The sequence below is a fragment of the Engraulis encrasicolus genome, chromosome 6 (genome assembly GCF_034702125.1).
Source record: "Engraulis encrasicolus isolate BLACKSEA-1 chromosome 6, IST_EnEncr_1.0, whole genome shotgun sequence".
Taxonomy (NCBI): domain Eukaryota; kingdom Metazoa; phylum Chordata; class Actinopteri; order Clupeiformes; family Engraulidae; genus Engraulis; species Engraulis encrasicolus.
Window position 1 is genome coordinate 35981164 of NC_085862.1, and position 26613 is coordinate 36007776.

The 26613-nt window shown below is 43.5% G+C and overlaps 1 protein-coding gene and 1 long non-coding RNA gene across 4 annotated transcripts in view; one reads left to right on the forward strand and one right to left on the reverse strand.

Annotated features, from left to right (window-relative positions):
- Nucleotides 1-519: 519 nt before the first annotated feature.
- Nucleotides 520-3525, forward strand: LOC134451180 (uncharacterized). The gene is made up of 3 exons (XR_010035208.1): nucleotides 520-666; nucleotides 779-837; nucleotides 1369-3525. It is a non-coding gene; the product is annotated as an uncharacterized LOC134451180 (long non-coding RNA).
- Nucleotides 3526-3594: 69 nt separating this feature from the next.
- Nucleotides 3595-26613, reverse strand: part of tut4 (terminal uridylyl transferase 4) — a 29113-nt gene continuing 6094 nt past the window's right edge. For 2 of the 3 annotated variants that reach the window (XM_063201411.1, XM_063201412.1), the window contains 24 exons: nucleotides 24201-24252; nucleotides 24008-24077; nucleotides 23602-23728; nucleotides 22681-22800; nucleotides 20614-20790; nucleotides 18316-18490; nucleotides 17079-17683; nucleotides 15191-15341; nucleotides 14967-15053; nucleotides 14582-14685; nucleotides 14298-14355; nucleotides 14016-14119; nucleotides 13726-13815; nucleotides 13269-13382; nucleotides 12848-12925; nucleotides 12096-12273; nucleotides 11029-11076; nucleotides 10812-10894; nucleotides 9338-9453; nucleotides 8722-8876; nucleotides 8255-8358; nucleotides 5766-6462; nucleotides 4740-4910; nucleotides 3595-4193 (listed from right to left, as the gene is read on the reverse strand). In XM_063201411.1, coding sequence (XP_063057481.1) covers nucleotides 4111-4193; nucleotides 4740-4910; nucleotides 5766-6462; nucleotides 8255-8358; nucleotides 8722-8876; nucleotides 9338-9453; nucleotides 10812-10894; nucleotides 11029-11076; nucleotides 12096-12273; nucleotides 12848-12925; nucleotides 13269-13382; nucleotides 13726-13815; nucleotides 14016-14119; nucleotides 14298-14355; nucleotides 14582-14685; nucleotides 14967-15053; nucleotides 15191-15341; nucleotides 17079-17683; nucleotides 18316-18490; nucleotides 20614-20790; nucleotides 22681-22800; nucleotides 23602-23728; nucleotides 24008-24077; nucleotides 24201-24252 — 3747 coding nt within the window. In that variant the 3' untranslated portion in view covers nucleotides 3595-4110. Of the gene's footprint in view, nucleotides 4194-4739; nucleotides 4911-5765; nucleotides 6463-8254; nucleotides 8359-8721; nucleotides 8877-9337; nucleotides 9454-10811; nucleotides 10895-11028; nucleotides 11077-12095; nucleotides 12274-12847; nucleotides 12926-13268; nucleotides 13383-13725; nucleotides 13816-14015; nucleotides 14120-14297; nucleotides 14356-14581; nucleotides 14686-14966; nucleotides 15054-15190; nucleotides 15342-17078; nucleotides 17684-18315; nucleotides 18491-20613; nucleotides 20791-22680; nucleotides 22801-23601; nucleotides 23729-24007; nucleotides 24078-24200; nucleotides 24253-26613 lie in introns of those variants that run through there. The other variant, XM_063201413.1, reaches the window with a different exon arrangement.

Sequence of the window (26613 nt, forward strand, 5' to 3'; positions counted from 1 at the left end):
TCAAGGAGATGAGCTACTTTCATTTTAGCATTGTCTGAAAAAGTCACATTTTTTGAATAAAGTCACATCTTCCTTGAACTCAGAAAGAAAGAAAGCATTCTGTAGGTGAAAACATGCTGCTTGATGCATGATGACACTATCACCAAAGTCCATCACTATCACAGTACAGTCCTGAATATAGCTCGGCGTATATTGGAATTTGTTATTTGTTATCTTTCCAATAGTTCTTCACATCTCCTCTGTCCTTGAATGCCAAGACCAATTAAATCAAGTATTGTAGAAATGCTGTACTTTTTCTTAGATGACTAAGATGGGCCTGAATGTTGAAATCTTATTGGGCCTATCAGGTTGACTGTGCAGAATATTTCTCTACGAAAAATGGCAGACTTTGACTGCCATCTGCTGGTTAATAGGAAGGCCTACAGTGGGTTAGGCAATGGCAGTGACCACAGCAGTGACGTAGTTGCTGGCTCTGTTCTTGAATTACTGGCAATTCACCCACGCCCCCAGATAAAACCAAAACAAGGAAGAGAAACACAGGTTTCTCTTCAGCGAAACAGAAAGCTACCTACCAAGTTAACACCGAGGTGTTACAGAGATGTGGATTTAAGTTTAGGCAGGTCAAGTGGTAGGCCTATTCATTCTCACCTCGCCTGGAATTTAAATGTAATTGCAAGACTATATCTTAAAAGTTTTATTGTGTCATTTTTTTACAAGCTGTATACAAACTTAACTTCCTGTATTATGTATTGTATTGTAATATTTGTTTTATGAACAGCATGTCCTACAGTGACGCAGTAAGGGCCCACATACCTCGTCAGGATGCAGTAATACGAGGTGAGTAGAGGGCTGTCACCTAAGGCAGTATTTGGCTGTCACATTATTGTACTCTAGTCAAGTACACTCGTGGAAATTGTGGGCCCTTACAGAAAACGTTTCCACCTCTGTGGACCCTGTGGAGGTTCAAATGAATTGTTCCAATGTTGAACTTGAAACCAGAAAAAGTAAATTTTCTTTGACTCAGTTACAAAGCCATTTGATTATGAAATTATATACACCACTATATAAAGATAGACAACTGTATGATTTATGTCAATTTAAACAGTTATTCAAGTGTGAATAAGTGTGAATCCAAGTGTGATTTATCATGTCCAATACATAATGTCACACTGTTCTCTATGTAGACCTAATAATAATAATAATATTGTAATAATGAAACTGTAATAATTATAAAAGTGAAATAATAATAATAATAATAATAATAATAATAATAATAATAATAATAATAATAATAAACAAAAAAGCATATTGACACAAAGATACCCATTCGATATCACAATTAGTCTTCTGAACCCTTTCTCCCTCCAGCTCCAGCATTGAGCCAACAGCAGGCCCAGTTGAGAAGCCAGCTGCGGAGCGTGTTGCGGAGGCATCCAGAGGGCGTGCTGCTGACCCAGCTGCGGAGGAGCTGTCCACTCCTGTTCCAGCCAGCGGTGTTGGGCCCATACTCCTCAACCACAGAGCTGCTCCGCTCCATGACTGATGTGCTCTACATGGAGGGCATAGGGGTCCAGACGCGCGTCTTTGCACATGTGTCTTTCCTGTTCCCTGGACTTTGTGCCCAAAATATTGCATTCATTAGCTAAAACTATGAGTAGCCTCCTACTGCAATGTTACTACAGGAAAACTGCAGTTTTATGATGATGTATATGTTTTTTCACACCAGCAGTCTGAATCAAAAAGGTCATATAAAACAGACCAAAACAGAAAGGCCTGTGTGGTCAGATAAGAAGCCTTAACCTATGTATTTATTGACCAAATGGGCACAGCCACAAGGGAATAATATTAGCAGTAAGCTTGTACACCAAAGTGCTGAAACGTTTTAAAAAACAGATATGTTCCAAAGAATAATGAAGGTTCCTGCCACTTTGTAACTTGCCACTTTATACGTATGGTTGTGGCATCAAAAACATTCCTTTTTTTTAAAGAAGGCAATCATCATCAATATACTAGGGATAGTCTGCCATTCCTCTTTTTTGTTGTTTAAGTCTTAGAATGATATCATATAAGCTGTATGTGAGCCTTAGAAGATTCCTGTCTAGTTTCTATACATGTGCAATCAAAGCAGAAGTTCTTATAAACATTATATAACATTTTTAGAACATTTGATATGCTGTAACATTGTCATAAATAGCTGAAAGGGTTTTACAGATTTCCTACCTTTTAAATATTACTGTAGATTCGATTTAGACATAGATTTTATGATGAAAAGAATGATTTAATATAAAGGTGCTCCTTTTAGACATGGAGACCAGAATTAAATGACTGTTGAGAACAAATGTAGACATACTCAGGAATGTGATGTTATGAAGACTTAATTAAATGTGTTCCAAATCATTGTGCATTTTGGAATGGTATGTAATACGATGAAGAATAAATTGATGTTGTGATTTTGTTAAGATTCTCATTTGATTGTATATAACCATATTACAGAGTAACACTTCCTCATGCTTTCAGCTATTATTGACCATATTACATGAAGTTGTGAGGGTCCTGCCAGTATGGACTAGCACTATGAAGTGCCCAACGGCCATGTATTGTAGCAGCTTTTATACATGCCATCATTACATGTTCATGGCATCAGTTCAAGTTACTGTAAGTCTAAAGCAAAGCTTATCCTACACTCACTGGTCACTTTATTAGGCACACCTTTCTTTTTTGTTGTTGGTATTTTTGACTTTTATTAGGACAGTTAAGGTGGTGACAGGAAGCTAGTGGGGAGAGAAAGACGGGGAAGGGCCGGCAAAGGACCCGGGCCGGGAACTGAACCCGAGTCAGCCGCAACGGCAGACGAGCGCCCCACCGCTTGGCCGTGGCAGGGCCTACGCACACCTTTCTAACTGCTTATTGACGCAAAATTCTAATCAGCCAATCGCATGGCGGCAGATCAATGCATTCAGGCATGTAGACATATTCAAGATGATCTGCCGCAGTTCAAAGTGAGCATCAGAACGGGGAAGAAAGGTGACTTAGGTGACTTTGAATATGCCATGGTTGTTGGTGCCATATGGGATTGGTTGGAGTATCTCAGAAACTACTGAAGTACAGGGATATTCACATAGCCTAAAATCATCTCTAGGAACGGTCCGAAAAAGGCAAGATACCCAGTGAGCGGCAGTTCTGTGGGCGAAAATACCTTGTTGATGCCAGAGGTCAGAGGAGAATGGCCAGACTGGTTCGAGCTGACACAAAGACAACAGTTACTGAAAAAAAAACACACTAAGGTATACCTACCGGTAATAAAGTGGTCAGTAAGTGTATAAAACAATGGCAGAAGTCTATCCCAGACAGCCATTGTCTAAATAACGATCATACTTGCCATTTGGTCTTGCCATTCATTCCGAAATAATAACAAATGCATACGTTTATGACAGTCTGCAGCATAAGTGTGATGGACTACACTCTCCAACTTTCACAGACATCAAAAGTATGAGGGGGCTCTCTCGACTTATCTGATCATAATGTGTGTACTTTGTGCACATTCAGCACAGACAGACAAACAACGGTTGTTATGTATGGACACCACACAAAGACTTGGTTTGCTTTTTCTTTATTTTTTTGGGCATTTTCTCATTTCATGTTTTTTTTTTGTATTTTTCTTTACTATTGGGGGTTTATGGCACTACATAATTCTCATCAGTTGGTATGCTTGTTTTTAAAACAAATTTCTACTCAAAGCCGTTTTTTCCTTATGCAAGCAAAATATGAATACAGCTACCAAAAATAAAGAGAATACATTTGTAGTCCATACTTTACACATAAAATAACACTTTTAGACCCCCTTCAAAAACGAGGGTATTAAAATATTTGACATTTGTATCACAAATCAATGTGATGACACAGGAAAGAAAATAAAATGTAAAAACTGTACAAAAATGATAAAATTCGTTATTTTAAAAAGTCCTGTGACCAAATAATGTAAAGTCATAATTGATTTTCAGTTTTTTTTTTCTTTTTTTTCCTTTTTTTTTCAGTCTCTCTCTGTCAGAAAAGGACCATGGGTTTGAAACTCTAATGTTAAAAGAAAAGAAACGTAAAGTAAGTTCATCTTCATTTCTTCTGCTGGATGAAGTTGAGATTGTGGTGCCTCCCGTGTTGAAGAAGGGGATAATGCTGATTGGCCACCACGGAACCTGGAGGCAAACACAACGGAACCTAAGCAACAGAACTTCAGCAATGGAACCTTGGCCACAGAACCAAAAAAACCAAGCCTATTACTTCTTAGCATGCATCATTGAACCGAATCGGACCAGTTGGTACCATTCATTTTTTGGTACATCCATTTCAATGATACATGCTAAGAAGAAATAACACCAGACTTAGAGAATGGCTGAAACAACAGGAGAAAGGTTAAAAAAAAGGAGAGGTATACAATCGTTTTTTTTAAATGGTGTACAATTCCTTTAAAAACACAGTTCGAATTGTCAATTTTTCTTAGACTGGTTGATTGAATCCAAATCATTCGTTTGAGTCAAGGTAGCAGGGTTATTTAAAAACCCTTTAATTTACATCCGGGTATACAGACATAAAAATGCCGGCTGGTTTCGGCCACGTTACGTGGCCTTCATCAGGAATAACCAGATCATTTAACCTGGAGCAAAGACTTTAGAGCGCTCACTATTTTTCCTTTTGCCATTGAGGTCAGTATTTTCTCCCCCGTGCCGGGAGCGAGGGCTTACCTTGGGAGATGAAGGGCTTGTTGGGCTGGAAGCCGCCGTTGCCCTGGGGCAGGAAGTTCTGGGGCATGCGCGAGGGCCAGGAGGGCGAGAGCGTGTAGTGCGGCGCGTTGCCATGCTCCCATGTGCGCAGGCCCTGGCTCACGTTGCCAAACTGACCCTGAAATCCCCCATCTGTTGGAAGAGATGGAGAGACCGTGTCTAAGTACCAAATACTCATTGAAGATAGCTAAAATGTCATTACATTTGCCACCAAAAAAAGCAACAAACATTAAAAACGTTTATTTCTGCAATTAGATGCTTAGACCCCATCCCATTAGTACGACTACTTCCACCCAGTTTTGCCAAAAAGACTTTTGTGGGTGCATGTGAAAGTTTAGCGTGTCCCAATATTTTTGGGAGTAAGAAGTCTCTTAAAACCACTTGAAACCTCCCCTTGAATCAGAGTTGACTCCAAATGAAGTGAAGCGCGAATGGGGAGAAATGGGACAGCACCTTCCTTCCAAAATACTTCCTTACACAAGACATAGAACAAACATTCTGCAGTTTTTAAGCCAGAAGATCATGAGTGAAATAGGGAGTGAGCTCTCCAGTGTCCACCCAACACCACCATGTTTCCAGTGTCACCACATTCCACACACCACTAGGTGACACTTACCTCATCAGACACATAAACACACACACACACACACACACACACACACACACACACACACACACACACACATAAACACACACATAAACACACACACACACACACACACACACACACACACACACACACACTAGAACAAGCCCAACAGGTCCTAGACAGAGGCATACGGAAAGGATCTTTGCACACATTACACAATCAACAATATAGCGCTTGCCACATAACCTGACATTTAAAAAGAACAAAAACACCCCCAAGACACACTAATACACACAGACTTACTCATACACACAAACACAAAAGGACTTAGATGCTATAGACTACTTTTCACACAAACACACACACCCCGTGCATACCCAGTGTCAGTGTGTGTGTACCTGTCTTCCCCACCGTGCCGTTGCCCACCAGTGCCCCAGGGAGGTGGTTGTGCCAGGGCAGGCCATCGCGGCCCGTGCCCCCCATGCTCAGCTGCCTGCCTGCCGCCGGCTGGGCGAAAATAATACTCGGGTCGTTCAGGTTCATGGGGTTCGACAGGTTGCCGCCCGCTGTGCCACCGTTCCCACCACCCACCACACCTCCTCCTCCTCCTCCACCACCACCACCACCTCCAGCCCCTGAGGCCCCACCGCCGGCCGCTATCCCCCCGGCAGGGCCTGCGTTGGCGGGTCGCAGGGGGAACTTGAGGCCCGGCGGGGAGGGGCTGGAGCTGCTGGAGGAGCCCTGGAGCACGGGGCCGTGGATGGGCCAGGAGGCCGGGTGGTGGCCAGCCTGGGCCTGGGCCTGGGCCTGGGCTTGGATCTGCTGGTTGATCTGCAGCCCCAGGGCCTGGAGCCCCACGTGGTAGGGCCCCGGGTGGGCGTGAGGGAAGCCGGGGGGAAAGAGGGGCAGTTGCACCTGGGCGTGGGGGGACTGCTTAGCGGCGGCGGCGGCTGCAGCAGCTGCGGCGGCGGCCACGGCTTGGCCCACGGGGACCTTGGCCTGGGCAGACTGCGGCGAGCCCACCACTTGCGGGGAGGCCTGGCTGAACTGCGGCGTGGGCTGCGGCGAGTAGGGCGGCGTCTGGCGCGTGTCGGACTGGAGGAGAGAAGGGGGAGTGCAGGAGAGAAGGGAGAGAGAGAGAGAGAGAGAGAGAGAGAGAGAGAGAGAGAGAGAGAGAGAGAGAGAGAGAGAGAGAGAGAGAGAGAGAGAGAGAGAGAGAGAGAGAGAACCAAACAATGTTGGCGAACCAGCAGGCAGAAATAATCTGTTAGAGAAGCACTAGACAGAATTAACAATAAGAGGAACTACCTACACTGCCGTGCGAAACTATTTCCCCCCATTACTTACTTCTTAGCTTTTATTGCATCTTTGTCACTGTGAATCATTTCAGATGAAGGAAATTGAAATGGTAGATAGAGATAACTCCCAAGTCAACACAAAATATGTTTTGATTGGCAATTTCATTCATTAAGGGGAAAAAGGTACCTAAACCTACATGACATGATGTTATAAGGTTCGGTTGAGGGGGGAATTACTTTTTCACTTGTTGTACCATCCCCAGCAGCAACAATTTTAGTCAAGTTTTTACAAGAACTAGCAATGTCTTTCACATCGCTGTGGGGGAATTTTTGGCAACTCCTCTTTGCGTAATTGTTTTAAAATCAGCTACAGGGGAAGGTTTCCACGCATGAACATAAATTAATGGTTACAAATGGATGACTGGACTTGTTTGTAAGGATTTGTTAGTAGAGAGCAGAATTCATGCTCACTTCAATCATAGCCGTTTGTCAATGTCCTGAGGCAGCAGAACAGCTCCAAACCATGAAACTCCCACCATGATGTTTCACTTTTGACATGCCGTTCTTTTTTTTAAATCAAGTGCAGTGTTTAGTTACAGGGGGCTCTCCTTTCAAAAAGTTCAACTTTTGTTTCATCTGTCAACAGAATATTTTCTCAGAAGCTTTTTATGCATTGTCAATATATTTTTAGCTAATTTGAGAGAAGCCTTGATGCTCCCCTTGTGAGAGGTGGCTTTGGCCTCGGAACTCTGACATGCATGCAATGTTTGCCTAGTCTTTTTCTTGTGGTGGAGTCATGAGCACTTCCATTTTCTGAAGTAAACACCTCCAGTTGGTAAGATCTTGTTCTGTGTTCCTTTCTGAACTCTTGGATCAACCGCTGCTGTCTTCTTGCAGTAATTTTAGTGTGACAGCCATTCTTAGAAATGTTCACCACTGAACCATGCCTTCTCCATTTGTGGATAATGGCTCTCACAATGATTTAGAAATGGCTTTGTAACCTTTTACAGACTGAGCTCCTGAATGCTGATGGATCGCAGTGTGATGACATGGGCTCGACATGACCTACTACACATTGTCAAACATGTTCTATTCAAATTATCTCTAGATTTGAAAGGTCTGGTAGCAGTCAGAATTGTGCAGCTGTGAAATATAACTCAGTTCTCCAAAAAAATGTACCTGTATTAATCACAGTCACAGATACCTCCTCATTTAATTGGGGGGTTACTTTTGCAGGTTTGGATGGCTTTTCTCTTGAAAAAGAAATAATCACTGAAAAACTATATTTTATGTTTATTTGGTGATCTGAAAAGGTTAAGTGTGAACAATGTGCAAAAAAGAAAAAAAATCAGTAAGGAGGGCAAATACTTTGCAACAACACTGCAAACTTATAGCTTGGCCAAAAGAGGAACGACTACATGCTTTTAGAGGTCAATAACATTAGCAGCCACAATGGAAAAGAAATCATCATGCATTGTACTGAGAATTACTACAATTCAGAACAAAATGTTATTAAGAAATAATAATAGAAAATAACAACACCAAAAAAACAAAACAAAAGACATAAAAAAGATCATTTCTTGTCTTACGCATTCGGAGGGCTGCCTGGTGCGGCCTGGTCTCTCCTGGGCCATGCCGCTCTGAGGGATGGGGATGGACTGAGAGCTCACCATGGCGCGAACCATATGAGGGACTGGTTGAAAGAAGACAGCAAACAGGCCAGACAGTTACCTTTTTTTACCCGTTTAACGGTTGCAAGACCTGCACCTGGCAAAACATTGCTTTGTATCACTTCATTGCCTCAAACCACATAGAGCTGCAAATATGTTAACACTGCCCTCTCCTGGTGGTGTTGTACTATAAAAAAGCCTACACTGACGTGATAGCACTGACTCCTGCAACTCTTCAGCCTGAGGGATATACATGTGCAACGCGTGAGGGATACACGTGTGTGTGTGTATGCGCGTGTGTGTGTGTGTATGCGTGCGTGCGTGTGTGTGTGTGTGTGTGTGTGTGTGTGTGTGTGTGTGTGTGTGTGCGTGTGTGCGTCTCTCACCTGGTCCAGCCTGGCCCCTCTGCCGCAGGTGTCTGTACTCGGGACAGTCTCGCCGCACGTGGCCCATGTCTCCGCACTGGAAGCAGCGGCGCTCGCGAGGCTCTCTGTCCTCCTCCTTCACCTCCTCATCCTTCTCATTCTCCTTCTTCTTCATCCTGACACACACACAAACACAAAGCAAACATTGAACATTAAATATGATCTCGTGTGTGCACACCAACGCACGTGCACGCACACACACAGTTGAAGGAGAGGATTGCGCACATCCCAGTGAAAGGTGCAGGACGAAGGGCAACTGTAGTTTTCCAGAGTGAGAAGTCCGCGCACACACACACAAAAACAATCCACACACAGTATGAGTCAGAGACTAATACATGTAGTTATACAAACCTTCTGTACTTCAGCAACCAGAAATAACACTAAAGAGGCAATAAATTACTGATTTAATTTTTACTAACAGAACTACATTAAAAGAGATTGATTGACAAAATGTTTTAAATTAAGTAAAAAAACGTTTTTTTTTGGATCGCCCTTTTGATAAGCCCCTGCTAGATTCAGCCAGTCAGCCCATCAGTAAGGACTGGCAGTCCTTTATGGAGTGTCCGATCTGACTAACCTGCGTCTCTTGGGACAGTCCTTCATGTAGTGTCCGATCTTGCCACAGATGCGGCAGCAGCGGTCGTTTGGAGCCAGCTCTCCATCCGTTAGCACCTTGGAGTCAAAGAAGTAGTCCTGAGAGAGAGAGAGAGAGAGAGAGAGAGAGAGAGAGAGAGAGAGAGAGAGAGAGAGAGAGAGAGAGAGAGAGAGAGAGAGAGATTTAAAAACTTTAAATCATAACTGTGTTGTGAAGCTAAGCTTATAAACAGCTGTACAGATTACATGGAAGCCATTTTTTAAACTCAGTGAATATTGTAGTAGTGGAAAAGACACCAAACACCAAACTATTCTTCTATGTCCACAACCTGTGCTCTAACCATACTCCCATGAGATCACAATGAATTGCCATCTCAATTGCCACAGAAATCTGCGTAACGTTTGAAGCCTTGACTAGAGTATTCTCTGCTCATGCGCATTTCAGTTGACAAGGTAACAGGTTATGGAGGTTTGCACGGTCTGTCTCTGGCACGTCCCAAGGCGTAATCATCCAAATCAAGGTGTTCCATGGCAATCATCCATGTGCAATGCATACAGCGTGAAATGACGTCACCGTCTGTGTGTGTACGTGCAATATGGGAGAGACACGTACTTGTATGGCAGTTGCCAGTAGTGCCTCATGACATCTTCAGTGTCAAATGCGTAAGAAGGCAGCATCATCATCTTTGGCTCCAAACCTCACTGGTAACATACACTGTATCCACTTTCCCTTGCTAATGCATACACAAATGCCACCTCAACGAAAATAACTGGTTTGCAATGGTGACGTTTATGAACCATGAAATTAAAAAAATGTATGTAAAAAATGCTAGAAACTGATACAGGCATTAATATTAAAGACGCCATCAACACAACAATAAATGCAGGTAGCACTGTCATCATTAACCCATGTGGCTGTGACATTCATAGTTAAGAGTACACTAGACTACATGGTAATTGCCAGTCTCAGGATATGAGTGTCAGACCATGCCAGGACAGCGCTTCTGTTATGCAACGGTAGTCATGTAACGCAGTATGTGCCCTATGCTGTGCAATGCAAGTCATATAACCAGGGGTGCCGACAGGGGGGGACAAAGGGGACTGTAGTCCCAGGCCCCGGGAGAGATGGGGTCCAGAATTGGGTCCTCATTACATAGTATGCATTGGGCTGGGGAGCCCTTTCAGACGGCTTTGTCCTGGGCCCGACCAAAGCCGTCAGCTGCCCTGCATATAACATATGTGCCATATGCTTCCAAGTGTGAGATTACACGTGTTGCTTGAAGGAACGAGTGTGAGCTTGTATCTCTGTGCATTTTCCTGTGCCTATGTGTGTGTGAGCGTGCGTGGGCATGTGTGTGTGTGTGGGCGCACGTGTATGCATACGTGCATGCATGCGTATGCGCATATTCACGTGCACTGCAGACAAATTGAGAAGTAAAGTGTGCTTGACTGCTTACCGCTTCAGTGCCAGGCTGGGGGTAGAAAGGGGTTCCAAACAGCTTTCTACCATTTATGAAGGCCTTCATGATGAAATTGGTCACTGGGGGGAAAAAAATGGGCATAGAGCGTTGGAAGGAGAGAAAAAAAGATTCAGTATTCACCTAAAGCTAATGAATAATGCATGTCACAGAAACTTCTGGAAACTTTAGGGGACTTTCCTCCACAGGCACTTACTTTTGCGAGAGACCCCTGCACCAAGGTTATGATTCAAGTCAAAGGGATCTAGGGGGGAAGAAGAGTTCATGTTAAGACATTATGTATTCCAAAATATGTGCCTTTTTCTCTAGCGTCAGACTCCCCACAGCTGCAGTGAATACCACACTGACAGCAGGCTCAGGTGGCTGCTGCCTTCCACAAACTCGCAAACTGATTTATTCATAGATTAATTCAGCGCAGGTAGAGCTACTATACTGTATGTGCAGAGAGCAAACAGGGGGAGAAAGTTTTTTTTTTTTTTTTTTTTTTTAAACAGTCAAAAAAGCAGTCAAAAAAGTAGTCAAACTCGTAGAAACTTCACTGTCAATACATTTTGAAATGACTTTTTTCCGCTCATGATGTGACAGGAATGCTTGATGTGGCGGAAGATTGGTATATGTATTCCGATTGGCTGCTGCAACTGCTTCACAGCGCTATTACCATTAAATTCACTTTATTTAAACTTTTTTTCCCTCTTAACTGTGGTGCTTGCATTAGTTCTGAACTTTGATGAGGTTATTCCACGGCCACCTGCCATAGATGGTGATGCCTTTGGAGGTTCACCATTCTCCAAACAGTTTCACAGCTCGTTCACAATGAAACCGACAATACTTTTATCAATTCCTTTTAACTTCTCTTTTTCCTGTTAATTGAGATGGGGGTGGTCATGATTAGTTTGAACTTTGGTTAAGTTATTCCGTGGTCATCCTTGGACGCACACAGTTTTTTTTTAACATATATCTATATTTTCGGGGGGCTTTTCCAGTTTATTTGATAGGACTTTTAAGACGGTGACAGGAAGTGAGTGGGGAGAGAGAGACGGGGAAGGGTCGGCACAGGACCCGGGCTGGAATCGAACCCGGGTCACCAGCGTAGCAGACGAGTGCCCTACCATCAGCGCCACCGTAGGCCGGAGTCGGACGCACACAATTTCACAAACCATGCCATAGCTCATTTATAAAAAAACTCAATGTCATATTACCTTCCCACATTTCCCTCTAAAATTGTGACGGTGGTTGCTCACATTTGGTTTGAACAGCACCCACCTTCGATGGCGATGCACTTGGAGGTCCACTGCTTCTCGAAGGTGGTGAGGCGCTTGTGCTGGCGGATGCTGATGACGTGCTCCTTGAAGTCGAACTCCTCTGTGTAGAAGCGCAGCAGGCCCAGCCACAGCTCCCCCACCGACTCACGGTTCTGCTGCAGCTCCGGCATACGCCGCCGCTGCACGTCACGCCAAAGACAGACAGACAGACAGACAGACAGACAGACAGACAGACAGACAGACAGACAGACAGACAGACAGACAGACAGACAGACAGACAGACAGACAGACAGACAGACAGAGATCATTTATTTGTCCTTCCGGAAAATTGTTCCGTACCATTTTCTGTGCGTCTGATACAATTTCAAAGACATACAATAGACAAAACACAATAGACAAAACACAATAGACAAAACACAGCACCCACCGCCCCTCTAGGACAAAAAGACAGGTTGACAATAGGACAACAAAAAACTTCAATACAGTGCAATGCTAAAATGCAGTTATTCAGAGTAAACAAAAAACAGACAACGACTAACGCAACGGTAGCAAAACTACATTAGTGTCCACTGGACGTCAGAACAAATGCATTGAGTGGATTTTAGTGCCTGGTACGAAATCCATGCATCTTTTTTTATGCTAGTTGATTAGTTATTATTATTTAACAAAATTAAGATGAATCTCTTCAACTGCCACTTGATTAACAATTCTTTTTAGTATTTTAAATATTTCAAAAGAAAACAAACCGCCTACCATTTCATCGAGGTCATGGAAAAAGTATGCATTCCACCCATCGACCATCCTCTGAGGAACGTCATTCCCATCGTATATCTATAAACAGCCAGAAGCAGGTGTGGTTGTCAGGCAGTGTGAAAGAGAGACAGTGGAAAAAAAGATAAAAGAAGAGAGTAACACTGGGGCTATACTGGATGTGATCAAATTAATTTTATACTGGATGTACTGGATGGGATAAATTAAGTCAAGTTGCGTCAAAGATTCATTGAAAATAATGGGCTATTTTTTTGAATGTTTGCTGCACTGATGAGTCTGGTGTAGCCCGTTCCACTGATTATAGTGAAAGGTAGTTGTTACGGTAGGTAAAGTCTTTCACTCTGCAGTGCAGCCACAGTGTGAGGGTTCCCAGTTTCTCCAGGAGCGCTGTCAGGTTTCTTACCTCCTGCAGGACGGGGATGACGGGCGGCTTCCTCTGCTGCAGGAAGTAGAGCACCATGAGGATGTAGGCGTAGGACGACAAGCTGCCTCGTGACGCGTCTCCGATGTCACAACGCTACGGAACAGAGGTGGTGGCCATGATTGAGGTCAAAAGGGATAGCTAGATGCTTCTGTCCTTTCAGCCTTTTACGGACATTCTTTTACATTTGCATGCACTCAGCATCTCTCTCTTTCTCTCTGTCAATCTCTCACTAAGTCACTAAACATGCTGACCTACCCACGCACGCATTGTGCATTCCCCATACATTAGCATTGGCAATTATAGCCATAGAATACCCTGTTGTACTCATAATTAATTACCAAAACACAGAGACAAAACAGTCATCACCACAAGTTTCTTCATCGAGTAAGGTTTAAGTCAAGGATATTATTCTCAGGCAGAATTCGGATAAACAAACCTTGGCGAAAACCTTCATAGTGTATCCAAGAAATTGCACACGAGGGTCGATGGCAGCATACGTGGCCAGCATTCTGGTGTTATGCTGGGCCTGAGGAGATGGCAAGACATTTATCAACATCAGACTATACGCCATTGAACCCTAATTACTTGCACATACTTGAAAACACCTCAATAACTCTTTATCAGGCAACAGCACAGACAACTTTTAACACAGCGGTGTGTGCTCAAACAGCTATTCTCTTATACCGCGGTGTACTATTAAAACATAGATATTGTTTTCAGTCATACCAGGGTGTTATAAAGGCTGATGTCTCCTTCCAGGCCACTCTGACGATGTTCAAATTTGACAATAGGCACTTTAGCTGTCGTTATAGGCAGGATGTTCCTAAGACCTGCAAAAGACACATTCAGAAAAGACATTGCTTGTAAGCGCAACAAACGCCCTGGGAAATGATGTGTGAATAATGATCTGTAGCTGGAACACATTGTCCAGAACATTTCAACCTAGATATTCAACAAATGAACTGGGGAAGGAAGATGAAAGGAGGAGAAGGACGCCAAGAGCCATACCTGTGTGTTTCTTCAGTACCTTTGCAAGCCCCTCAATGATCTCCTTGCAGTTTAGTTTCTGGTTGAGAAGATGTAAAAGAGCCAAGTTAAGTACCATATTAAAACAAAAAACATTCAGAAGAAAGGTGCCACTGTGCCATGAAAATTAATTAAACTTATTTTTAACAATGGATAGTGGCAATATGGATTTCTATATACGTATATGTGTACATAAAGTGAAGGAAGTACGGTGGTCTTAAACTGCAAATCCAACCATAGAGTGGACATGGCTGCCAATCACATACCTCTGCTGTGTCATGACCCTCCAGTGTCATGCAGATGTCCAGGTCACTGTCCCGGAAGCCAAAGCCATTCTTGGAGGAGCCAAACAGGCAGAGCTGGGCCTTATCTGCACAAAGATGTAGCCAACTTATCATCATGCTCTCATCTAGGAATGCACTTCAGTCAACAAAGTGCAAAGATTTTGCTGATGACAAACATGCTTTAATGTTCCAGCTTCCAAGGCAAGCATGCAGAGGAAAAAAATAATAATGGCCTTCCTCACAGATACCAAACCACACATTTGTGCATTGTGCATGGGACAAGTGGTCCGACCCATATTAATAAATATGCTTTTCGATTTCTTTTAGTGAGAGCAGGTCTGCGGATGTAGTGACCCATTTTCCTTACCGTTGTACTCCTTCCGAATGAACCTTTCTAAACTGGCCAAAATCTGCTCCCTTTTCTGCTGTTCCAATAGGTTTGGGGATAATTCAACTGCAAAAACATAAAACGCACACAGTTTTAAGACATATCGAATACTGTAAAGAAGGAAGTTGGCAAGATAGCAACAATTGTATTCTATTCATTAGAAAATAAAAGTCAACGAAATGTTTTGTACTAGGTAGACTTACGATAGCAGAGCCTGCAGAGTCCATCTAGGATGTCACGGAAGCGTTCGCCCATGGGGGGCAGGGGTTTCAGCTCGATCTTCTTGAAATCCTCTGGACACTCATCCTTCATGTGGCCATCTCGTTTGCAGATACTGCACACAACAGTGGGAGGCTACAAGACAGGCAGGAAGAGAAGGAAGAGGATCAGAGAAGAACCACAAAAACACAAGAAAATCACATTTCAGCTACACGTGTAACATTGTTTTTGGAGAGGACCTTTTTAAGTTTTAGGCGTGGGTTTCCTTTAGAATATGTTAAGTCTGAACACTTGTTGTCTCCTGCCATGTTATCAATAGGAAATGGTTGACATATACTGGTAGCAAGGCGAAGCAAGTTTTCAAAGTCCTGCAAGTTTTCAAAGTCCTGCTCCATTGTATCCTCCATTATTTTGTTGCCAGCCATTGAAGGCAGTGTACACTTTTTAAGAAATGCAACTTATGCGTTGTTTGCTCCGGAATAGAACTATATGACATCATAAAGGCTCTTTAAAAGGCAATGCAAAACACCAGCCATGCAGCTAATGAAAACCATAGTGCACAAATTTGAGACATTCTATTATGTAAGGGTTAACGTTCGGCGAGAAGGTCGCTACCGTGGAATAGCAGCACGACAGAGAGAATCTTTAGACCCCGACGCGGAGCGGAGGGGTCTTGTTCTCTCTGAAGTGCTGCTATTCCACAAAGCGACCGACTCGCCGAAAGTTAACCCGCTTATTATATGGATATACTTAAATGATTCACACATGCGGGGACATTTCTTTAGACCTATTTAATGTTAAGATTGTTGCTACAAAACAGTGCCGTTGTGGAACACCGCTAGGCAACAGCTAGGTAGGCTAGCCAGGACAACAGGTGTTGTCTATCACAGCAGCTGATTAGAGTGACAAAAGACCGGACCCCCTGCGGAGTGATATGAAACATTCGCTTTAGCCACTGACTTGTATACAAGCCAGTGGCTTTAGCAGTGAACGTCTTGTTGCCATTGACAGCGATAGCCAGGACAACGGGTGCTGTCTATCACAGCAGCTGATTAGAGTCTTGTTGAAAAGTCGCTTTAGCAGTGAAAAGTCTTGTTGCCATTGACAGCGGTCTGTTATAGACCAACCCGTCCGTTATCGAAAAATAACAGACGTCCGAACGTTGGGGAGCCCCGTTGAAATGAATGGAGCATTCGACAGATGACGTCACAACCATATAATAAGTATGGAATAGCGGCCGACGAGGTGTCCCGATATCAAGGGAAATAATGGACAAGGCGGAGCGTTCTAACAGCCTGACGGTGCAGATGAAGGGCTGTTCGCTTTGCCAAGTCCATTTTCCCTTGATATCGGGACACCTTGAAGGCCGCTATTCCGCTTATCACCCGGTTACCAGCATTTAAGAATTTATTTATTAATATGTTGATCTAAGGCTTCGTGAGAAAGTGGATTAACCACTGCGCTTGGTACGTTGCTATGGGCACCACTTCCTAATCTAGTGAACGCGCCTCCATCGGAGGCATGTAAGGACGCTCGCAGAACGTTGGGGTGACTTGACAACCAAATGCGATAGAATTGACGACTGGGTTTTTGACTTGACAACCAGATGCGATAGAATTAAAGACGGGGTCTTGACTTGACCACCAGATGTGATAGAACTAATGACGCGGTCTTGACTAGACAACCAGATGCGATAGAATTAGCAACGGCACTTCGCCAGAAAGTTCATAGGTGTCCTGCTACCAGGGAATAAAGGACACCTGCTCAGCCAATCAGAAGATGTTCCGTCTGATCACCGGGTGATATAATACAGAATACTGTCAAACAGAATATTAATTTTTACTTTGGCTGTTATCAGACACACCACATTACCTTTCCTCCGGTGAAAATCATCTTGTCAAACACATATTGAAGATCCTCTGGAGCAATCTCCTCCTGTTCTTCCTCTTCCTCCTCCTCCTCTTCTTCATCCTCCTCTCCCTCTTCCTCCTCCTCTTCTTCGCTGTCCAGCAGGCCATTTTGAGAGGTGTGAGCTGCGGGGGGCTCCCGGCCCCCCCTCATGACGTTCACGTTCACTGCATCCTTCTTCTCCTTCTTACTCAAAAGACCCAAGTCCCCAAGACGGACACTCAGGCCTCCTTCCTCTTCGTCATCCTCGTAAACATCCTCATCTTCCTCATCCTCGTCATCCACCCTGCACCCCATCTCTACACCCTCGCCTTCTCCCTCCCCTGTTGTGGTGCGACGTCTCCTGGACTCTGTGCTCTTGCCATGTTTGCCCTCTCCAGCACCCTCCTCTAAGTTCATCCGGCGCTTAGCTCTCTTGCGAGCCCCCCTGCGTTGACTGGCCGGGGTGCGATGGCGGCTCTGGGGGCAGGCGAAGTAGCGGTAGGCGCTGCGGAAGCGCTCCTGGATGTACTCAAACACCATCTGGCTGTTGAGGCTGCGCGCCACATTCCTTTTCAGGGCGAAGGGGTCTGACAGAAACAGAAAAGGTGACATGTTTTAGAAGCATGTGCGATCATTAATATAAGCGCCACCAGAGGGCAGTGAGTTACTGATGTTAGTGTACTTATTATTATCTGTACTTTATAATCATAAAAACCCATTGTGTGTGTAAGTGTGTGCCTTTCTTTGTGTGTAAATGTTTGGATTCTAGTAGAAGGTGCATGTTTACATACCAGCAAGAGTGTTTCTGTATCTGTGCATTCACATCTAAGTATGCATGCAATATGGCAACATCTGTATGTCTGTATGTATAGGGATACTGTCCCATTTTTGGAAATAAGCTCATATTACACCTCCCCTTGAGTTAAATAATTGAGTTTGACCTTTCTCCTGTACTTTCAACCGTTCTCTAAGTATGGCAGTGCAAATTTTACCTCCATGCTAGCAGTTAACATTGAGTCCTACGAGACCAGCTGGCGACTAACTTGGAGGTAAAATTTGCACTGCCGTACTCAGAGAACGGTTGAAAGTACAGGAAAATGGTAAAGCCCTACTATTTAACTCAAGGGAAGGTGTAAAATAAGCTAATTTCCAAAACTGAGACAGTATCACTTTAAGGGTGTGTGGTGGGTTCACCTCAGGTCAGTGTACGCTCGCTCACCTTCGATGGCGAGGCGTCGCCGGGGCCAGTTCTTGATCTCGCGGGGTAGCAGCTCCCTCAGGCGGATGCTGATGACGTGCTCCTCCAGAGCAAACTCCAGCGTGTAGAAGCGAAGCAGCTCAAGCCACAGCTGGCCCAGGGACACGCCCTGCCCCAGGTCAAGGGCCAACCGCGTCTGCAGGGCAAGGAAGAACCGCACACCAATGAGCTCCCTTTTTAATCCATCTTTATTTTCGTGATTTTTTGGGCCACCACGGCCCTTCCTAAGATTAAAAGCTAAATTGTGCAGCTGACCCTTAAATTACATTTCCATATCATGTACGGGCAGTCATGGGTGAGCGGTTAGGGCGTCAGACTTGCATCCCAGAGGTTGCCGGTTCGACTCCCGGCGGGTCGGTGGGGGGAGTAATCAACCAGTGCTCTCCCCCATCCTCCTCCATGACTGAGGTACCCTGAGCATGGTACCGTCCCACCGCACTGCTCCCCATGGGGCGCCACTGAGGGCTGCCCCCTTGCACGGGTGAGGCATAAAATGCAATTTCGTTGTGTGCAGTGTGCAGTGTTCACTTGTGTGCTGTGGAGTGCTGTGTCACAATAACAATGGGAGTTGGAGTTTCCCAATGGGCTATCACTTTCACTTTCATGTGACAATGATGTTATATACATTTAGCACAGTATTTTACCCATCCTAATATATTAAGAGAAAAAAGAAAAAAGTGCAATACATCAGTGCTTTTTCTTTCTATATTGAACCGCGTCTGCAGATGTACCTGACAACTGCAACTACATCCTGGGACAGCAAATTAGCGGTCGACCGATACGGGTTTTTTAATGGCCGATGCGATACCGATTTTTTTTCCATCACCCTTGGCCGATACCCGATTTCCGATACCCGATATTTGGGGTCGATATGGGTTGAAAAAAAAGGTTAAAAAAATGACAAATATTCCAGGTCTCAAGTAAAAAAATAAACATTCCTTTAACATTATCAAATTGAGGTAGAACTTAGTTAAAGGGACAGTTTGGTCAATTTCAACATGCAGTTGTATTGCTCACGCTACCCTTGACTTGTCAGTACCTGGTGATGCCACATTTTTCGGCTCAGCCCTTTCCGAGATATGAGCAATTCTAATGGGGGCAGCGTTTGTTTACATTTTTAAAAAATGAAACATAGGCCAACTCCAAATATTTTCCCAAAAGGTACTGCTGTTTGCTAGTTGTCTGCCGATGTTTTATAACCTTTTGGATGTTTTTGGGAATAAATAAAAATGTTTTTTTGAAATGTAAACAAAGAGCTGCCCCCATTACAATGACCAGGATCTCGGAAACGGCTGAAGAAGAAGAAAAAAAAATCTCAGGAACTGACAAGTCCAGGGTAGTGTGTGGATTACAACTGCATGTTGAAATTGACCAAACTGTCCCTTTAGTTAAGAGTTAAGGTGGCAAAAAGGCTATTCCCTCGAAGGACTGGAGCGCAGGAGAGAAGCAGGGCGCACATGAGCACGAGAAGGACAGCGCACTGGACATGTAAAACTCCCCTTCCCCAACAAGTGGTTTGGGCACTGTTTGTCGGCCACTTTCATGTAGGACCATTTTGTTGACATCGTTTAAAAAAGTAAAAAAAAAAAAAGGCCTATCATTATCTTCACTATTTCTGCTGTATTCAATCAAACATTTCATTGTAACCAACATTATTTGGAAATCAATCTATACCCCTTCCATATTGAGAACTGAAACACTGTTGACTACTGCTGTTGGTTATTTCCACGTGTTATTTTGTTGTCTACCTCGCGGAAAGCCTAATTTCAAGCTGTCAATCAACCAGAAACGTGGATGTCGCAAAATCAGGGGTGCGGTCTCCTTCCCGCCGTTTTAGAGAAGGTGTGATTATTGTAATTACGATGGTTTTCAGACGCTGGATTTATCAACAGCCGCTCGCTCTTACAATGGGATTGGAGAGGTATGCATGTTTAGTAAATCTCACGTGAGCCTCGTCGTACGACGAGATCTGCGCTCATTTCTGCGATGGTTTCTACACAAGCTTGATAACTGAGGCCCACTGTGTGTGTGTGTGTGGGTGTGTGTTTGTGTGTGTGTGTGTGTGTGGGGGGGGGGGGGGCTGTGTTATTGCTATAGCACTTAATTGCAATTCATTCTAAGAAAAAAACTGTGGCTAGTATGAAGGCTGAACGGCTAGTGACTCTGAAAAAAACATAAAAAGGAGCAAAAAAGTTAACATCAAGCCCTGTTCCACAATCCTACGTTGTGATGCACATGTGTGATATCACCGGGACTCACCAGGCCCTCTGTGGCGTCGCTCTTCCTCCGCGGTGGGGGCTTATGCTCGGGCTTGCCCTTGTTCTCGCCGCGGCCCTCTCCAGTGCTGGGGGGCCGGTACTCCCAGCCTACAAAGATGTCCAGCTTCACCCCCGTCAGGTGATACTCATCCACGCGCCTTGCATCGAAGCCCTCGATCTACACCCACAAGCAGCACATAACAAAGAACAAAGTATTAGTTTTACTGTAGCAAAACATACATGGGAACAATGAACTCTAGAAGTCAAGTCATATGGTATCAGACGATTGATAAGGGAGAGGCGATTCATAAGGATACTTTTCTAGGATCCATGCGACGCAAGGTTAACGCCCCTTTAGGAGAGCAGTGGCGGTTGAGAATGAATGGGGTTCCAATTGTGCTATAGATGACGGTAGTGCACAATCGCACTGTACTGCACTGCACATCGTATGCAAACCGCCATTTAACGCCTCAGAAAACAAGAAGGAGGGTATCACGCCCCTGACTTGACCCCACTCCTTTGCATTGGTGATGTGTGATGTGATTTATCTTGGTCTACCATATTGACTATCTTTGATTATATACTGGCAAATTAAACGTTCTTAAAAGTACTCAAAAGTACTTCTGGTACACCTACTTTGTTTCTGCACAGCAGAAGTTCACAAAAGTTTTTTCAAAAAAGGTCTTTTGCAAGTTTTTGTTATGACGCATACAGCTGAAAGTCTTTGTCATTGATCAATGTATCTCCCTACATCTCTCTACAAAAGAGGGAGGAAATTATTTAGTCTAAGGAAAACTTTTGAAGCGGCAGACACTGCTGTTAAAAAAATAAATATAACTTTTAATTACAGTTGTGTACTTTTTCAAAATGAATTTTAATTAGACTGTTGGACTTTCACCTCCCTTTACAGAAATACCTCTCTTTTCACATAACTCTCCCATTTCAACTAATTTAATTTTAAAACTAATTTTATTCTACTTTTTTTCTTTTCAAAGCGTATCACCATTCCAGTCCAGGGGAGTTAGAGAGGCTGTGGTAGATTATACATTATTGCAAGATTATTATTTATTTAGGCTGGTATCCCATTTCAGTTCATGGTGACTGAACTACTGTAACCCATATCAATAAATCCATTCATTGGCAGACTGGAATACTCTCCAAATAATTGTGTTTATTTTACTGGTCTTTTAGTTCTCCTCTTTGTTTTGGTATGGTGTTGATTAACAGTATAAACAATCCGATGTGTAGATAACTGAAAATGTGTTCATCAGGGTTGGGTGGGGGTGCGTAATTTTTTTTTAAACTAGATACTGCTTATTTATCTTTTACATTCAAAAATTAAAAATGAGTAACTTAGCTCCTTCTGGGGTGACATCTTTAGTTTGTATGGTGACATCTATAACACACCACTTCAACCAGATATATTAGTGCTACTACACTGCTCCCCCATTACATAACTCTCCCAAGCACTACAAAAGCCTCAGGTTTGTATGGACATGCAAAGAGAGTAATCCTTAGGGAATGGAAATCTAGCTCTCCACTCATTTTAAACAATGGCTAAATGATATGGTGTCTTGTTTGTATCTTGAGGAATTGCGATATACACTGTCAGACAATCAGTTATTTTGTAAGATTTGGGGCCCCTTTATTGACCTAAATTAACAGGGACAAAGATACAGTGACTAACTAGGCTACCTGGATGCTTGATGATGTACCTTCCATTGACGCTAGTTTTTTTATTTTTTATGATTTTTTTTAATTTATTTCTCTGATGCCGAACAAAACCCATGGGACATTTAAACTGGGACCTCTGACCTCACTCATCGACTGGTATCAAGGTTTAATGGTATCTTTTATGGACAGTAAGTGTTTTAATCATGTTTTTTTTCTGTTTGTGTTTTTGTATGTGTGTTAGTGTTGTCTTTTCTGTCTGTAATGCTTAAAGTTTGAAAATCTTTGAAAATAAAATGCATAAAAAAAAAAATAAAAATTAAAAATGAGTAACAAAAAAATATACGTAAATCCTCATCATCGTTAGTGCTTAATGCCGGGGACTGGTAATACACACCCAGTTGCCAAAGTAGACGGGCAGGATGGGCTGCTTGCGCTGCTGCAGGAAGAAGATGACCATGAGGGAGAACGAGTAGGACGGGATGCCACCCTCCGCCTGGCAGTCGATGTGGCACAGCTGGGCGGAGAAACACACAACAGGCAGAGGTTAATGTGGAATGCACACATTTTCCCCCCTTCTGGAAATGATTTTTTTTTTATTGCATGCAGATGGGTGATGGATGTATGATCTGCCTAATAGTTGAATGTATGCACGTATACAGTATGTTTAATCATGTTGCGCAAAGTGTATTATATTTTGTGTATTTGGGTATGCTGCTTGACACTTTGACTTTGACACATCGGGATCAACAGTTACTCTACTCCACTCTAAAGGAAGCTGAACAACAGCAACCCAGGGATGCGTTTCTGAAAAGCATAGTTGTTAGACAGTTAGCAACTTCGGTGGTTGCCCGTGGGAAATTGCATGGCAAAAACAAAGTAGCTAATGTAGTTAGCAACTATGGTTTTGAGAAATGCACCCCAGATGTGCTACAGGTATTACTTAATTAATTCATTCATTCCAGCTTAGAGAGGATGGAGAAAATGGTGGGGGAGGGGGACTTGTTCTCATTAGGCCTGGCAGCGAACACACACACAGGACCCATTCAGAGTTGCAGAGGGAGGGAAAGGGAGATGGAGAGGGAGAGACAGAGAGAGAGAACGAGCGAGAGAGAGAGAGAGAGAGAGAGAGAGAGAGAGAGAGAGAGAGAGAGAGAGAGAGAGAGAGAGAGAGAGAGAGAGAAAGAGCCAGAGCCAGAGCCAGAGCCAGAGCTAGCCCAAGATAGTTTTGTTAAAAATTCCAGCCAACTGCTGATATGCAAGACACCACTCAGCATAAACAGGCATTGAGGCTACTGTAGGGGGAGGCTGTGCTTACTTTGGCCCAGAGGCGGAAGGCCAGGACCAGAGGCACCAGCCTGGGCTCCAGCCTCGACAGCGCCGCCAGGTGGTTGGTGGTGAGGCATGCAACGTCATTACCGGCACTGACTTTACACATGAGCTCACTGAGGAGAGAGAGCGAGAGAGAGAGAGAGAGAGAGAGAGAGAGAGAGAGAGAGAGAGAGAGAGAGAGAGAGAAGCGTTTTAGAATACAATATCACAAGGAAATACAAAAAAGTATACGCTATCAGTTTTTCTCAAAATCATGCACAAGAGACTGCATAGCATATGATCAACAAAAATAAAAATAAGTTCCAAAAAACATTCCTGGATGCGCTTCATATAGAGAATCATAACACGTCATGGCCGCCAGTTGCAAGGCATGAGACAGTAATGCAGCTCACCTGCCGGCCTCCTTGCAGTAGACCACAGGAACTTTAGCATGAAAGTCAGACTCCACTTCAACATACTGAGCTGCACACAAACAGTCAAGCAGAAGAAAAGATTAATGTAAAGCCTAAGAAATAAATACATTAAAAAAACACTCTTTTCTGTTTAATCTAGTCATCCTAAAATAAAACATGAACTGGTACTTACAGCTTTTCTTTATAATGTCCAGCACTTTTATAAGCACTTCTGGTTGCGTCATCTGTGGATGGCAAAAGACTGTGTGATTACTCAAAGCAGATTACACTTGACAAAGATTTTTTTAAAAGTAAATCAAGTCAAGTCAAGTCAGCTTGTATTGTCAGTTTCTTCATATGCACAGGTCATACAAAGACATTGAAGTTACGTTTCTCTATACCATGCCAAGACATAGACATGATCAGGCTCATTACAGATAACACACGCCAACAGGACAAGTACACGGTGATGAAAATTCATTTTGCTAATTAGAAAATAAATACCTACCCGCCAATTTGGCCAGTAGCGCCCGAGTACAGTAACTTATGAACGTTAACCGCTGCTGACGAACGTTTTACGGCGAGATTTCCTACATTACCCATGGACACTAGCGTCACTGGTTTTGAAGGTAGAACCTCCCACCGTGGACACAAAAATTACCCAGAATGCATCGAGCGGAATGTGATCAACCCTGCCATTCTCGTTTGCGCGCGCCAGGATTGAAAACATTTCAGGCAGAGACCAGCCTTCTGTCAGCTAAGCTGCCTCACACTATTCTGGACAGGCAGCTCTCCATAAGACTATGTGCGTGTGTGTGTGTGTGTGTGTTTGTGTGTGTGTTCGTCGCTTTCGCTACAACTTTTTAACGTCACTACTGCTATTATTACTGTGAACCTTGCTGTAACAGGCTGTGTGCATTGTTTTAAGCAGCGACGCAGACCCTGACCGTTTCAATAACAGGACTTACGATTATGCATAGCCTACTTCTGTTGTGTAACGTTTTTGTGCGAGTGATGAATGTGGCGGGGGTTAGAGCAAGGTTCTGTGTGTTGTGTGAATGGCTAGTAGTAGGCCTATAATTGCAAATAGTGACTTGTTTAAAAATACTGACTATTCTGGTTGTGGAACGAAATAGCGACCAGGGCAAGAGGAGAGCCGACTGTCAAGTAGTGTGACCGTAGCTGTCAGTTCAGTTGTACTACTTCTGAAATGGATCTTAAAGTCCTGGCGCAACTATGAAATTGAAAGCCCAAAGCCCATCAAAAAAGAAAAAAACAACCAACGTTTATCATTGAGCTGTGGAAGTAACAAGGAAGCGAAGATTCCCGAGATATTTACTTTTTTTAAACCGATACTGCTTCTTGAGTACATTATGTTTGCGCATGGTAGAGGAGAGCTCCTCCTCTCCTCTCCTTTGAAAATCCTCTCCTCTGTCTCCTTCCTGTGATATTTTTATTATCCATTTTGTAGTTTAAATGGCTTAGTAAATGCTTGAGGTTAGCCTTTTTCCACTGTAGGCCCACAAAACATGTTAAAGATTTGGTCTGTTATATAGTGGCTTGTGTGGTATTCAGAGTGCTGCTTTCAGTAGGAATTGAACAAAACTAGATAAATTATCGGTATCGGTGCTACAAGTAATGAAAGTAAAAATTCTCAACAGCAGAATTTATATAGTTAAAATAATGCTGTGCACTTTTAAAAATATAGTCGCTCTCTCAGAGAGTGGAGGAGAAATATTGCAGAGCACCTTGATTGGATGTAGCAGCCTAGTGTATCTGTGTTGTAGAAACATTTGGACAAAATTACCATTTAATTAGGGAAAAAAAATAGCCTAATGCATAGTTGTGATTTTGTGTGAATTAAAAAAAATGGCTGTGTTGAACTTCTGTTTGGTGTGGTAAGAAAAAAATGTCCACTGTGTGTGTGTGTGTGTGTGGAAAAAGTTAATTTAGAGCCCTGGAATCATGATACTACCGAATGACAAAAATGACATCATTACAGATGGACAAAGTTTTAAGTGCATAGACAGGACAAGTAATCCAGTAAACCAGCCTTCACTACCAAGTAAATAATTAGTAACCCTTAATAAGGCAACTGAACATTAACATTAAAGGGATGGCCTCTCAAACGTCAAATTCAGAAAAAATAATTAATATTGCCGTGTTCCCCTTGTTATTGAAGGGACTACAATTGGTCCATTTTTAAAAAACGTTCTGGTTGCTTTGTTTCAAGACGTTTTTGCAAGCTGGCAAACCGAGGTGGCTTGGAGAAACGCCCCGAGTAATGATCTGTGGCATCTTTCGTGGAAATGCGTGTCTCTGATTGGCTCACTCCTCCTCTGTCTCGATGCATGAACGCATGCCTCTCTGACAGATTGGCTCAGTCCTCCATTCTCCCGGGAGAGAATGTAATGGAAAACAGAGTCGCCACTCTCCCGGGTGTACTGCACTATAGGGGCGCCAGCGGAGGCGTGCAGGCTTTCCATTCAGGGCAGGTGCTCTTTCGACAGCGACCCCTAGGCGAGTCTGCAGCACGGAGAAACTCAGAGTGAGCTGGCTTTGATGTTGATGCTTTGTGCTGTGTGTGTAGGGGTAGAGCAACAGCT